The following is a 14,156-nucleotide window of genomic DNA, read 5'->3' as shown; positions in this document are numbered from 1 at the left end:
ATTTAAGAATCCATCTGACAGGCTTTTTCTTTCCTTGTTCCGCCTGGTGACTTGCATGGTGCATTCATCCCCAAAGGGAAAATTTCTCTGGGGAGCAAGAAACAGAACCTTCCAGCACTGAATATGATCCTAGGTGGGGCCAGACTGTGATCCTCTCGTTCTCCCCACTGACAGGACAAGAATCATTTCCACTAAGCCAGCCTAGCACCCTTTTTCACTCCTATTCGGATTTCCTGGTAACCCTCCCACAGGTGGTGTTGCCTGACATTATTGACCAGAAATGTCATTTTGAACCACTTTGATACGCAGCTATAGTTACGAAAGGACTGGCCTAGTCAAACCTTCTCTTTGTGAGATCTGTGGCTGGGGGGCATGGAAATGAGATGGTCTTTGAGCAGACATGAATGAGGAAGGATAAAAACATCGGTTATACATTCTCTGTACAAAACAGGCTTGGGGAATACCCATGTGCATTGGGCTGGCTTAATGCAGCTAAAGCAGCATGGTGGTGGAAACGAGCTGGAAGGCTGTGAGCTCCCTGCCAGAGCGGCTGGTTTTACTCTCCTACCCTCTGTCTTACCTGTTTTGCCTGGGGCTTTACAAGGAAGAGACTGTCTCTTGTTCTGTGTCCGCATGGGGCCTAGTCTTGGTTGCTCACGAGTGAATGTGAGATACACAGAATGAGTTTCTTTCTCAGGGGGGATTTGCTCTAATCTGAAAGGGCAGCAATAAGTAGCAGGGTTACTATTTTCTCACTTGAATCCCCCCTGCTCTGCTTCACCTCACTGCCCCAGCAAGTCTCCGTGGGATCCCCAGGGGTGAAACATGCAGAGGGCAACAGCTGCTCTCCAGGTGGAGTGACAATGACAGTGATGGGCCCTTGCAGGGACAGCAGGAACTGAAGAAGAAATTTACAGGAGTGGGTTGCACTTTACTCACGCTAAATCCCCAATCCTGCAGTTCTGATCCACACATAAGTCCACACAACCAAATAATTTAGGAAAGCATTGCTAGCAAAATGCATCGAAGGAGTGACTTTTAAATGTCTGCCTACCCACCCGACTCCCTCCTTTATCGAAGTGTAAGAGTAGTGCTGTACTGACTTGACTTTTCTTGGGCTATATTTAGATTAAACATAGATCCACCAAATGTCGTTGTTTTATGTAAAACTAGTATAAAGCCATATGAATAGAAAGGCTGCTTTAACCAGAAATCTCTGCTGCTTGTATGCCCACCTTATCCCCCCTGCCCTCCCCGATGAATCTTTAGCTAATTTAAAGCAAGTCAGATGAGTACAAATTACTTTTTAAAAGTGCTTCATTCTGGGTTTTTTTTTGTAGTGAGTTTTGCCAGCATCCAATTACAGTTATAGACCTTTTGAAGTATGTATTTTTCTCACTGTTCAGCACTGACACTGTTACTATAATTAGAATGATGTTGCTCTGTAGCAGCATCTAGTGCCAGAGCGATTGGCCTGGCAGCACCTTTTCCTTTCCTGGCTATGCTCCCCACCCAGAGCTGCTGGTTCTGCTGGCCTGGAGCATCGGAGGAGCGGGACGGTCCGATGAGATGGGCTGTGCCTTGTCACCAGTTCCCACTGGAGATGGGCTATGCCTTGTCACCAATTCCCACTGCAACCCTGGTAAAGTTGGTCCTTCCCGCTCGGTGGCTCCTGGGGCAGGGAGGCTGTTGGACGCGGTGGCACTCGTGTGGGTGCCAGAGGTGTGTGTCGGTCCCCTGGAGTGCGGTGGCCGACTTTGCATCCCCAAACCAGGAGCATTGCACTGGCCGGGTGCACTGAGCCGTGCAGTGACGCAGCCTCCTCTCAGCTCCTGCTTCTCCTGACATCACTCTGCAATGGCACATGTCATCGGCCTCATAAACTATGGGTACTGGAGCCGTTCGCACGCAGCCTGTTTCCAGGGCAACCCCGCTCACTCAGCCCCCGCTGTCTCACCAGCTCACGCTCCAGCACACCGACCGTGCACCCAAAATCTCCAGCAGCTTTTTCCCGGGGTCCCTCCGTGCCCCCCGCCCCGTTTCGGCTGATTGGGTTGAGCAGAGATGAGGCAGCCGGGGGGGGATGTTGGTGCACAGTCCCGGTGCGGCAGGCTGCCGGGCTCGCCTCGTTAGAGGTGTCTTACTGGGGAGAACTCGGCAGCCGTGTGCGCACTGGGGGGGGGGGGGGGGGATCTCTCCCAGCAAAGGACCCTTCCTCTGCCCCGAGGCTCTTCTATTTATAGCCTGCACAGCGGCGCCGTGCCAAACCTCTCCGAACCGCCGCTCGCTCCCCGGCGAGGCCTGCAAGGTGCTTTCCCACGGGTCCTGCACCCACAGCACCCACCTCCTGCGCGGGGGGGGGGGCACCCAAGAAGAGGTGCCCAGGCAGAGTGTGCCACGGGGGCACGCGTGTACCCAGCGGTGCGGCTGCCCCTGGGTCCCCCGCTGCAGACGTACACCCACCTGCAGGCTCTCGCCCGGGGATGCGGGGGGCCAGACCGGGAGAGGCCGGGCGCGGCCCCCGCCCTCCCGGTAGCGGCGCGCCCGCCCCCGCCCCGCTCGGTGCCGCCCCGCGCTCGGCTCTCCCGGCCGCGCTCCGCGCTGGCGGCGGCGGCGGCTCCGGCTCCGGCTCCCGCTCCCCGGGGCCCCATGGCCGGCGCGGTCCGGCCCCGGCCGCCGGGCAGCGCGGAGGGGCGGTGAGCCCGGCCCCGCGGAACCGCGGTGCGGGGGTCAGCGGCTGTCCCTGGGCGGCCGGCGGAGGCTATGCGCGGGGCACGATGATGATCGACACTCAGGTGAGTTGTGTTTTTTCACCCATCGGCTTTGTCTCTCCGGAGCACTTTCGCGGTACCCCCGAGCTCCGGTGCGCTGCTAGCGGGGGCGTCCGGGCTCGGTCCCCTTCGGCACCCCGGCTAGAGGGGGTTGACGGCGGCCCACGCGTGTCCGCGATGGGTGACTAATGTATGTGCGGTGCCAGGGAGCGGGTGGGCTCTGTCGGTGATTTCCTTGGGGTCTGTACCTGCAAGTGCCTGTGCCTTGCTGCCTGCTGGTGTAGGGGGACGCTACGTGCTAGCAGTCCAGACCTCTGGTCTGCTGCGTGAGCTTTGGCAGAGGAGAAGCAGCAGCCTTTGCGGGGGGGACAGGGACGGGGGATCTCTTTTTTTGTTTGGTTTTTTTTTGTGTAATGGATGAGTGCGGCTAGTAGAAGTGGGGATGAAGGATTGGGAACGAAAGGAAGACAGTTTGGGACAGGGTCTAGCTGCCGGTGCGACGCTGCAGCCGTTACGGAGCTGTGTGGCTGCTGGCAGGCTGCAAAGCTGCTGCATGCTGTGCCAGCAAGCCAGGACTGCAGCTCTCCAGGCAGCGCTTAGGCCAAGGGGCACCAGGAGGTCCCGTATCTCTGCCTGGTGTGTTTATGAGGCTAAATTGAGCTGAGGTGGACAAAAGCTCTACACTCAGAAACCCACAAGTGCTTTTGGGGCAGGGGAGGATGAAGCAAACGCATGAAATTTGGGGGTCTCATCAGAATGTGGCTCTCTGGTCCTGATGCTCCCCTGACTGTATACTTCCTATTTCCCTTCCCATGTTCACCTCGCAACCCCAGCCCTGGGAAGGGAAGGGGGGTCTGTGCTGCTGCCCTGGTGGTGGTGGTGGGAAGGTAAGCTGGCAGTGATGGCTCCTGGGAGCCCAAGAATGAATAAAGGGAAGGGCTGATGCTGTGGTGGAAAAGTGGGCTGGGATCCATTTTTGGACTGGAAAATGTGCATACCAGAGCCGCCTCCTGCACCCAGTGGGTCCATTTGGTCTGGGCCTCATTTGGCTTGATCCAGCCCTATAAACAAGAGCTAAATTAGGTCTGTTGGGGGTAAGTGTGTGAGGCAGGAGCTAGTGCCAGTATGCATGCATGCTGGATGTGGCATGTCCCTTTGGAAAAGGGGATTGGCAACCAAAATACCAGGGTTTGGATCCTGACCCTGCCAAGGGTCAAGAATAAGAGTACTCTGCCACCGTGACTGTGGACCGGGGAGAATAACCTTGCTGGGAGATCCAGATAATTAGTAGGTGTAAAGCTGTCTAGAAAAAGGTGTCCAGAGCTCAGTCTCCCTTCCATGTTGCATTCCTATGGAGTGCTTTGTACTAAGGTCTCAACTTCAGCCTTCCCATCACTTTTTATAGTTGCCCCCATTTTATACATGGGTAAACTGAGGCATGTAGAGGTATTTGTTACAAGCCTTAGGATCCTGCGTGGTGGATGTTATCATGGAGAGCACAGGTTAGAAGTCCTGATTCCGCCTACATGTCCTGCTTGAAGAGGATGAACCACTTTGCTATTTAAGGGGTGCAATTCATTGAAGTCCCGTCATTTGTGACTACCAGTTAAGAGGAATTTCCAGCTGCACCCGCAGCCGCACCCTGCCAGTTCTTATGGCTGTACAGCTACATTTTTCATGCCTCATAAATGTTTCTCTCCCTGGTTGCTAAGGGAAAGACCCACACAAACAACTGGGAAAACTGAGTGCTGCAAAGTAAATAAGCTGAGCAAACAAGATTTTTTTTAAATCTCTGATTTAATTGCTGCAGGTGTGTTGTTCAGGGTGTCACGACATGTGAAAGCAAAGGTTCATGTGCAAGGGTGAATTTCAGCCTTTAAAACCGAAAGCTGCATGTGAGCTGGGTCAGAAGGTGGCTTCCATCCTGAACCAAGCTCCCAGAGCTGCAGACTCGTCCCCTCTCTCCCTTACTGGCTGCTTGGGCTGGAGAAGGGAGCAGATGGCGGACAAGCAGTCTTGGGGCTGGCTGAGGGCAGGACGCAGAGTGCCTGAGTGCAGGCAGGCAAGGCTGGAGCTGAATTTGTTTTTGTGTGTCTGTCATCTGCTCTGAGGCAGAGAAGGGAGCTGTGTCTGAAGTGTCTCCAATGGCTGGGAGTTAACTCTTGGTGGTGCTCTGCCACGGGTAGGAGGGCGAGTTGGCAACAAGTGACAGCAAGCGAGAGTCCAGCTGGCAGCAGGGTCTGGGAGGAAGCGGGTGGAGAGATGCAAAGTCCCTCCTCAGCGTGCTTCAGCTGCTCCATCTGGAGCTCCCACTCATGCATGCGTGTATGTGCCTGCAGATAGGGCTGATCAGACATGAACAGAGGATGCAGCGACTGCTGCAGGCTCCAGAATAAATCTCTGGGATATTGTAATGATTGATTTGACATCCTGTAGCTCATTGTAGTTTATTATCTTTGGGGTCAGTTTGCTTTGAGATGACCCTTTATATGAAGAAAGGAGGGGCTTTTCAGAACTGTGTTTATTCTGGGCATCTTTGGGGTTGTGTTTTTCAGTTCCTCGCAGTGTTCTCACTCTGCCATTCCCTATACGGTGCCTGGCTACTGGACCTGGAGAAGCAGGGTTCCTGATCTTGTGTGGTAATCTTAAAAGCTGTCTGCACTATCTATCAATGCTGGTTTTGCTTCTGATACTTTTCCCATTGCTATAGCAACACATGTCTCATGGAGGATGCCAGCATGCTTTCCAGGCAGTACGTGCAGAGAAGCTGCTTCACCTGCCACCAAACTGCAATCACTTGTGGAGCAGGGCTGGCTAATTGGCAACTACACACAGGTGCTGGGGCTGGAGGTGCAGAGAAACTGCTCTTGGCTCCCTCAGGCTGACCCTGCTCTCCCAGGTGTTCCCACTACCTGGAGTTTCCCTGGGATATCAGGGTGACAAAGTACATGTGGGAGTGCATGGTATCTAGTGCCAGAATCTGGGATTTCTCTCCAAAGGAGATGTTCGGGATGGCGTCAGCTAGGTTGCCAAGGCTTGGTGAGTGTTAGGGGCTGTTTGCCTCTTCCCCCTTCACCTTGCCTGTAGAGGCTGGAAGATGTGCTTCACCTGGAGGGTGCTGATGGAGGAGAAGGGTTGTTTGCTTGCTTTTCCCAAGTGAGCTTGTTTATTCCTCCGTCTCCTTCACACTCTGCAGTCACTAAATGGGCTCTGGGATGCTCTCTTGTTCCGCTCCACCTCCCCATCCTGCTGTCCTTTGCTCTTCTGTGCAAACCAGAGGCTGTCGCCAGTCATTCAGCTGCGGGTGGCCATCAGCACTGCTGCAGGGTTGCCTTCCCGCTGCAGCGATGCTTGCTGCTGCCTCCGTGCCTGGCTTGGTGCTGGTTGGGGATGCATTTTGCATGCTGTTGTGACTGGTGCGAGCTGTGTAAGCCTGTGCGAATGCCTTGTGTGGGCAGGCTGCAGGCTGTCCGGCTGTTTGGGGCCGAGCAGGGCTGAGCAGCAGATGGCACTGTTGGTTTCCCTATGAGTTATTGCCTTGGGTTTTGCCTTTATCAGTGCTGAGAAGGGTCGGTGGTGATGGGAGCCGGGGCATGGCAGGCGCCTGGCTCTCTTGGAAAGGGGCACGAATGCCAGGCTGGGCTTCGCTGCGGGGAGCGGATCTGCTTAGCGGAGCTTGGTGCTCGCGTCTTGCTCACCAAGGAGGAGCTGTGTTTGGCTGCTTAGTGATGAGTAATATGAGCCAGCCTCATCCTTGGAGACCTGAGGTACAATCCCAAAGCCACCGTGGGCCTGCTATGAGTCCTTAGCAAGGCTATGTCAATCGCTGGTCCCTCCTATAAAAAGAAAGCCCTGATCCACAGCTCCCTTTTGTGCTTGTTCCCACTGTCACCAGTCAACCCATCCCCCAGCTTTCCCTAGCACTCAGTAAACAACAGGCAAACGCGTGACCTTTCCATCAGCAGTGGCTGGGAGAGGTGCCTTTGCTGCTTTCCAGGCTGCCACACCTGTGCTGTTAGTGTTGGTGTAGTAGTATTTAAATATGTGCATGGGGCAGTGTGGTTGAACACGCTGTGTTGCTGCCCCAGTGGCTGGAGCAGCACCGGACATTCAGGAGTGGCTGTGGCAGCCAGCTGTTTGGGTGCTGAGCTGTCTCCCAGATATCCAGTTTGCTCTGTCTGGGTCCAGCCCCTGCCTGCTGCAGGATCTGCTGGCAGCAGCAGAGCCTCCAGATGTTAGAAGGTTTTCCTGCTGGGACTGCCCGAGTCCAGCCCGCATGACCTGTAGTGAGGGTTCACCCGTCTGTTTTCCCTGGGGATTTGCATTTTAAATAACTTGATTTCTTGGGGACCTTTTGGCTCCGAAGTCACCCTGGGTGTGCCTGTGCATTTGCCCTCAGTCCTCTGCCCCTTGCCACCCAGCACTCTTGGAACAGGCTCTCTGTGGGCTATCTCTGTGGATATTTGTTTTCTCCACTGATTTTCTCCTGCATTGCAAGTTTTGGCCTTGGGTCAAAGACAATATTTGTAGACATAAGCTGACGTCAAAGTCGGCTCGGTGGTGGCGTGCCGGGGGATCACAGGCTTCCAGGACAGAGTTCCCGCTCCCTCGAGGCCTGGGAGTGCAGCAGGAGTTCATCCACTGCAAAGATTTACAGCTGCCCCGTGCTCCTGGGTTCGCTAAGCTGTGCTCTGGCGCGGCCCCGCAGGCTCCTGCCCTCCTGCGCTTGGGGCTGGTGAATGTTGCGTGCTCCCTGGAGTAGCTGTAGCTGCAATACAATGTCCTTCACCACCCTGTCTGGAGATTTCAAAGCTGGGGGGAAGGAAGGAAAGAGGCAGGGTGAGGGGGGTGGGGGGGAAGGAAGGGGTGCAGCGGTGCCCCGATGGGTTGCCTGCCTGCTGCAGCTTGGAGAGGGTGGAGAAGCCCTCCTTTGGTCTGTCCTGCTTCTGTGTAGGATCTGGAGAAAATCAGAGAGGCTTTAGATGTGGTGCCAGAGCTCTGGGATGTCAAGGCATCCCAGATAAGGCTCCACGCTTCCCTCTAGGGCCTAGAAAAGAAAGGGAGGAGGGGGGAGAGAAAATATGTGAGGTGTGATGCAGATATTGACTCCTGTAGGCTGACCAGCACTGTTAGGAGGGATCACCTGTGTGACTGAAGAAGCACTCCTGGCATTATCAGAGGAGTGGATGGGCAGCTAGGGCGCAGGTTGCTGGCGCAGCCTAGGTGCGATGCTCTCCCTCTGCCCAGGATTCACTGTGTGCCCATGTGAACCTGCTCGCAGCCTCCCCGAAGGCACGTGCTGGCTGATACTACCCTGAAAGCTCTGTCTGACTTGGACCCTCATGGGTTTCTCAGGACATCCGCTGTTCTTCTTTATCTTTCCTCTTCCATGCGGTCCCAATCTGTTTCCCACTCCCTTGCTATAAACGCCCTGCCTGGCCTGAAGGCAGGAAGCAAACACTGCAAAGGCCATGTTCAGCGCCGAAGGAGCCTGCCTGGCTCCATGCGGGCTGTCGGCACGGGATGGGGAGGTCAGGGTCATTTCACAGGGCAGGCCGCAGGCCCCTTTGAAATCTCTGGCAGCCACCCTGCCCTGCTTTTTTGGCCCCACTGCCTCCCTCTCTCAGCGGATTTCCCACCGTGTGTTTCCTGCCCATCCTGCTCAGTGCTGTGTCCCATGCGGTCATGGCTCTTTGCTTCCCTAGGGAGGAGATGCCACCGGCATGAAAAACGGTTGATGGGTGGCTGGGATGGTGGAGCAAGGTCCAGAGCAGGCAGAAACACTCCGGTCAGGGTGGCTCCTGCTGCGTGCTTTGCTCTGAATTGTGGGGAACAGGAATATGGCCAGCCCTTGGCTGCTTTCTAGCCCCCCTCCGAGGAGGTTGGGCAGCCCTGGGAGGAGGGCCAGTGGTCAAGTCTGCTGGGAGGGGATGGAGGATTCTTCCCACGGCAGTGGTGGTTGAGGCGTGCAAAAGCATTGGCTGTGCAGAACCAGACAACCACTGTTGCCTGAGCTGTGAGGTGTCTGCGGGGCAGATCTGGTGGGTGCACGTCGGGAGAGGACAGCTGGTCCAGGGCAGGAACAGCTAAGGGATGGGTCTGAGCTCTGCGTGTGCGGAGGCTGGAGGAGCAGGGAGGATGTCCTTCCTTCAAGTGGCTGTTTCCCTGGGAGAAGTCCCACATTAGCTGCCTCACGCCCAGCAGGCTAAGGAGAGCACGAGTCTTTTCCTCATACAAACACGCAGGGCTTGTGGTTGTTTAAGGGCCCTGTTTTGCTTGGCAGAGGTTGAAAGTCCCAGCAGGCTTCAAACCCTCCCGTTCAGCATTTCCATGGTGACAGGCAGGCGCTTCTGGTAGCTGTGCTGTCCTCGGTGGCACCAAAATAAGGAGGCTAGTGCAAGTGCTGTGCCTCGGTGTGGTGGGTTTGCACGCCAGAGCCTGTGGCCCCCACAGCCTTGTCCCAGTACAGGGCAATCGGACACGCTCCTTCCCCAGTGCTCATGGAGGGCAGTTTATTTTGCCCCCAGTGGGATAAGCACTAAAAGGGGGAAGGGTTTTGTTCAGGAGAACTGTGACCAGCCTCCTGCTCCATCACTGCGCGTGGCACTGACGGGGATGCCTGCAGGCTCGTGTCCCCTGACAAAGAGTTCGTCCTGTGCCTCTGCATTCATAACCCGTTGTGGAAAATATTAGGCCTAGCAATTTGCAATGCTGTGTGAATTACTAATTAAAGGGAAGGGAAGGGGAGATGACTGATAAATGCTTCCACAGTCTGGGGAAGGCACATTTCTGCTGGTGGAAAGGCATTTATCTCCCTCCTGCCACAGCACAGACCCTCCTCCTCAGGCTAACTGCTGCAGCTATCCTGACCATGCCATTTGGAGGGGATCTGGACCCAAAGGGGTTTTAGTTGAATGAGGCATCAGTCAGGCATTCGTATTTTGCACGGTGGCACAGCCCCTCCTGTGGCACTTGGTGGGAGGTCTGGCCACAGTACCCACGGCTGCTCTGGTCTCTGTCCGTGCGTGTGGCTCAGCAGCGTTTTCTCGGAGCTCTCTGGAGCGTGGAGGTTTCTCATCCTTGTACAGAAATGCAGCATGGCTCTGGGGTACTTGGGGCTGGGTGAGAAATTGGGAGTTTTACATCCTCTGCAAGCTTGATTTTTATTTTTTTTCCACACTGGCTGTCATTGCAAACTAGGGGGGAGGGATGCAATCTTGAAACGTTTTGCAAATAGAAGTATTCTGAAATGTATCCCTTCTCCTTAGGAAGTTGCAATGAAATTCACATTCTTCCATGAAATGTTTATATATTTTGGCCAAAGCAGTGTATCTTTTGCTGGGAAACATCCATAAGTATGACTAGGGTGGTGGTAATTAGGAAGAGATTGAAATGCAATGATATTCATCAATATTTCAGGGGCCAAGTCCTGCAAGTTTGCATGTGCGGGCACCATTTTCCTGTGCAAGGCCTCCTAGCTCCTTTGCTCTCTGGCCAGCGACCTGCAGCTGAAGCATGTGTTTCTTGGTAGGATCCAACATGTCTTTGGGGGGGCCACCACCGACACTGCAGGTGTTGAAGCCCTGCTTTTGGGGAATTCACCCAGCACCTATCGGAGCCAGCCGCTGCACCGGGTGGCTCTAACTGCTTATACAACTCCCCTTTGCGCTGTTCCCAGTGCTGCTTGAAAGGGTGTTTAGTTAATAGGATTATAAAGCTTTCCTGTCGTTAGGCAACGGAAATCAATGGTGGGCCTCCAGGGCTGTTTCATCCGATTTACAGTACAGTCACTAGATGGCTGTGCTGGGTGTGTGGCGAGAGACTGGTACGGTGCTGGAGGGAGGACATACCACCTCCTGTGCTGGGTGCCACTCTGGTGGGGTCTCCTGCAAACGCAGAGGATGCTTTTGGTCCGCCAGTGCTAGCCACGTGTTTCTCTGGCTGCAGGGGTCCTGGTCGGTGCGGTGCCTGGGACCACATGGGCAGTCAGGATGCTGATGCAGCCCTGTGGTGCCATCTGCGTGTCCCAAAGCGCTGGATGGTGTTCCCCAGCTCCCATGTCTACTGCTGGGCTGGTGCGGGAAATTTTCCCTTTCTCCAGCCAAAAATGGTGGCTTGGCCTAAAAGCTGAGAGTAGGCGCTGCTCTGCAATGCCTGAGGGGACTTCGCCCACCTCTCTGCTGTAAGAAAGCATCTGGAGACAACAGGTTAGTAGGAGGGCTCGTTAATCTGTGCAATGTAAAGTGAGCTCACAACCCGCCGTCCCAAAATTGCAGCAGGCTCCCAGCCCCCAAGGGGCTGCAGAGCTGGCAGGGGATGGGGCCGGGGGGGTTGCAGCCCCCTCCGTGGTAGGCTGCACGTCTGTGCTGCGTGGGGGCCAGGCCTGCGAAAGCTGAGGTCCAGCCTCAGCCTTTGGGGAGGTCAGGGAAGGGCCTCTGCGCTCTCTGGACTGTGTCCACCGAAGCTGACAGCCTTGGGGTTTGGTCAGTCCCACCCTGCTGTGTCCTTGCCCTCCTCACCCTCCTAAGAGGGTGGTCCAGGCTGAAGTGCCTCTCCCTCTCTGATCCAGGGCCATGCCTCTTGGGAGAGGTCTGCAAAAGGCATCGGCTCCCCTCGCAGCCGAGGAAGCGATGTCAAACCCTTCACCGTTGTATCGGGAGGGTGGGGAGCAGCTGAACGGGAGCCCTGAAGGAAACTTCCAGGAAAGTCAACCTGCTTCAGGAACCTGGCTGTGCAACAAGTGTTTCCCATCCCCACGGCTAGCACAAGCTGGCAGAGGGGGGACTGCACATGGTGGAAACTTCTTTAAACCCCCTAGCCTGCAAAGCAAGCACAAAGAGGGAGGATCGGGAGAGCCTTTGGCTTAGTGTGTGGGGCTGGAAACCTCCAAGCTGCGTTGACTGCCAAGTGACACGGAGCAGTGATGTGGATCTGCAGATAACCTTTTGGCCACGTGTTATGTAGGCTAAAGTATGCATGAGGAGCTGAGACAGTTTTAGACTCCGCAGCACGGTGTCCTGCAGACGAGAGCAGGCTCCACGGGTTGGGGGACAGGAACCTCCTCCTTCGGGTTTGTTTAAGCTTCAGCTAAGCCCTGGAAAATATGCTGAAGAGAACAACCCTGCCCAGTGCTGGAGGCTCGGCCAAGTGGGTGAATTAGTGGACGCACTGTCTCTGGCAAATGCTCCAGGTAGTATGTTGTGCTGTACATCACATCGGCGTGCCCCCTCTTTGCATGCAGTCCTGGATGCGTGCAGACATATGCCCAGAGAGGTGCCCTGGCCTTGCTGCCAGCCTGGTCTCTCATCGCAGACGGCTGCTGCTCTGGCCTGGTTGGCAGGTGGAATAAACCCCTGTGGAGAAATTACAATTGGTAACAGCGGGGATTGTCATGGCTTGCAGGTACCTTCAGCTCTCTGTTTCCCCCAGCACCTTTCTCTTCTCCGGCAAAGATTTTGTTTGCAGTTGGAAGCGCCGGGTTGTGCTGCCGGGCTGGCGTGGGGACAGCTGAGTTCTGTAGTGCCCTGTGCTGTGCCCACCTGAGTCCCAGCGAGATGGCTGGCTGCGCTGCCAGGGCATGGTCCGGAGCTGGCCCTAGAGGAGCCAGGATGTGCTGACGTTTGGGAGCTTATTTTGGTCCTGGTCTTTCTTAAATCTCTCTGTGCTGGAGTGCTGTTGGCCCCCTTTATAGGAAGATGTTTTGAGAGATGATGGGGCTTTTCCTTGTATTTGGAGTTGGCAGGGAACAGCCATGATAGGCACGTGGCAGTTTGTGGCATTCTCCCGCACTAGTACCTCTGCAGCCCCCAGCTCCCTAAGTCTACCGTATATGCCCAGCCTGGGAAGTTGGGCACCCATGCATGAATACAGTCGTCCCAGCAACATATGCCCAAAACACTTGCAAGCCTTGTGCCAGGGATTTCCCTGCCTGAGAGCTGTGCCCAGGTTGCTCTGGCAGCACAGAGTGGCCGCACATGGGATGGGGAGACTGGGGGGATGTTGTTAAATGGGCTCAGTCTAGTGGGGAAACTGAGATTAGTTTTGGCATGAATGAGGAAGGGAGGGTGGGGGCAGCTATGAACTGCAGGGAGTTACATGGTGACTGTCCTCCTTGCCCTCCAGCAGCGTGGTGGTATGGGGTGACTGGGAAGCTGCTCCATGATGTCTGCCCAGGAATGGGGTCCTTCCTCCAGCTGGTGCACGGGCAGTTGTGCAATGGCTGGTGGCATCGTGGCCAGAGTGGCAAGTACCCCTCCTTGAGCAGCTCTGCCCACCCTGGGCTCCTCAGCTGTGTGCACCTGGGGGCTGCTGCATTAGTGCCCCCAGCCTGGGCTCTGCCCCCATCTCCAGGGGGAGGGTGATTATGGAAACTCAATAAACTGTTGCCATGACAGCCTCGAGCTCGCCTCCCTCCCGATGCCATACCCACTGTGACAGCTCAATGTTACTAGCTCCCATGGGACTGATTTCAACAGGATAAAGTGCTTTCAGCACGGGACGAGGCAGCTGGATTTCAAGCAGCAGAGCCCTTTTATCCTGCCGATGCGGGGAAGGTCTTGGAAACAGAAAGGAGGTGTGCGGGTGCCTGACGGTCCGTTTCCTACGGGGGAGAAGTCCTCGGTCTCATTTGCATCCTCTCGCAACCCCATGAGCTGCACCTCTGGTCTCCGTTGCTGCAGTGACCGTCTCCATGGAGACCGGTCCAGCACAACCTCATCATGGGGACCACAGAAGGGGAGGCCATGGGGAAGCATCCCCCATCCCCTCCCCACAGGGACGTGATGGCTCCCAGGGTGCTCTCTCAGCCCCCAGGGGAGCGTGAAAATTGAAATCCCTCAAGTGGCAAATGTGTGGAGGAATCCCAAGAAAACTAATTGGTTTTTTCCCACCCCTGTTTAATGCTTGTTGGCTTTCACTTTGCATTGGTAATTGCTGTTCTGCACCTATTAAAAGGCCGTCTTATGCTTCGTGCGAGCTTGATTGCAAATTAATTTTGCATATGTATCTATTCAGAGGAGCATGGGAATTTTATTCGGCTCAGGATGCTGAATGCCAGACGGGCTTTCCAGAGGCACGAAGTGCGGCACAGGCTGTGGCCACTATCGGGAGTAACTTTGAGGGAACAAGGGCAGCTTCTTCAAATAAATGCCTAAAACTGAGGGTGCAGATACAAATCAATGGGATGTGTTCTCATAACTCATTTGGGACAAGACAGATGGATTTCAATTGGGATATACAGAAGCACCCATGAGCTTAGATACCAAGGTGCCTTTGATTTTCACTGAGAAATGGGTATCCTGCCTGCTCATGGTCTCTTGGAAGTCCCACTAGGCATTCACCTTCATGTCTGTGCCTCTATCTGCCTCTCTAAATCTACCCGTAGGG

General features: G+C 55.2%; 1 protein-coding gene across 1 annotated transcript in view; it reads left to right on the top strand.

The window, feature by feature from the left end:
* Positions 1-2,556: 2,556 nt before the first annotated feature.
* The window catches only part of RALGDS (ral guanine nucleotide dissociation stimulator), a 63,174-nt gene continuing 51,574 nt past the window's right edge, over positions 2,557-14,156 (top strand). The window contains exon 1 of the mRNA XM_069770838.1: positions 2,557-2,795. Coding sequence (XP_069626939.1) covers positions 2,778-2,795 — 18 coding nt within the window. The 5' untranslated portion in view covers positions 2,557-2,777. The remainder of the gene's footprint in view (positions 2,796-14,156) is intronic.

This window comes from Haliaeetus albicilla, chromosome 26 (genome assembly GCF_947461875.1).
Source record: "Haliaeetus albicilla chromosome 26, bHalAlb1.1, whole genome shotgun sequence".
Classification (NCBI taxonomy): Eukaryota; Metazoa; Chordata; class Aves; order Accipitriformes; family Accipitridae; genus Haliaeetus; species Haliaeetus albicilla.
The sequence above is the reverse complement of the archived record's forward strand: the minus strand, read 5'-3'. Positions and strand labels throughout refer to the sequence as shown.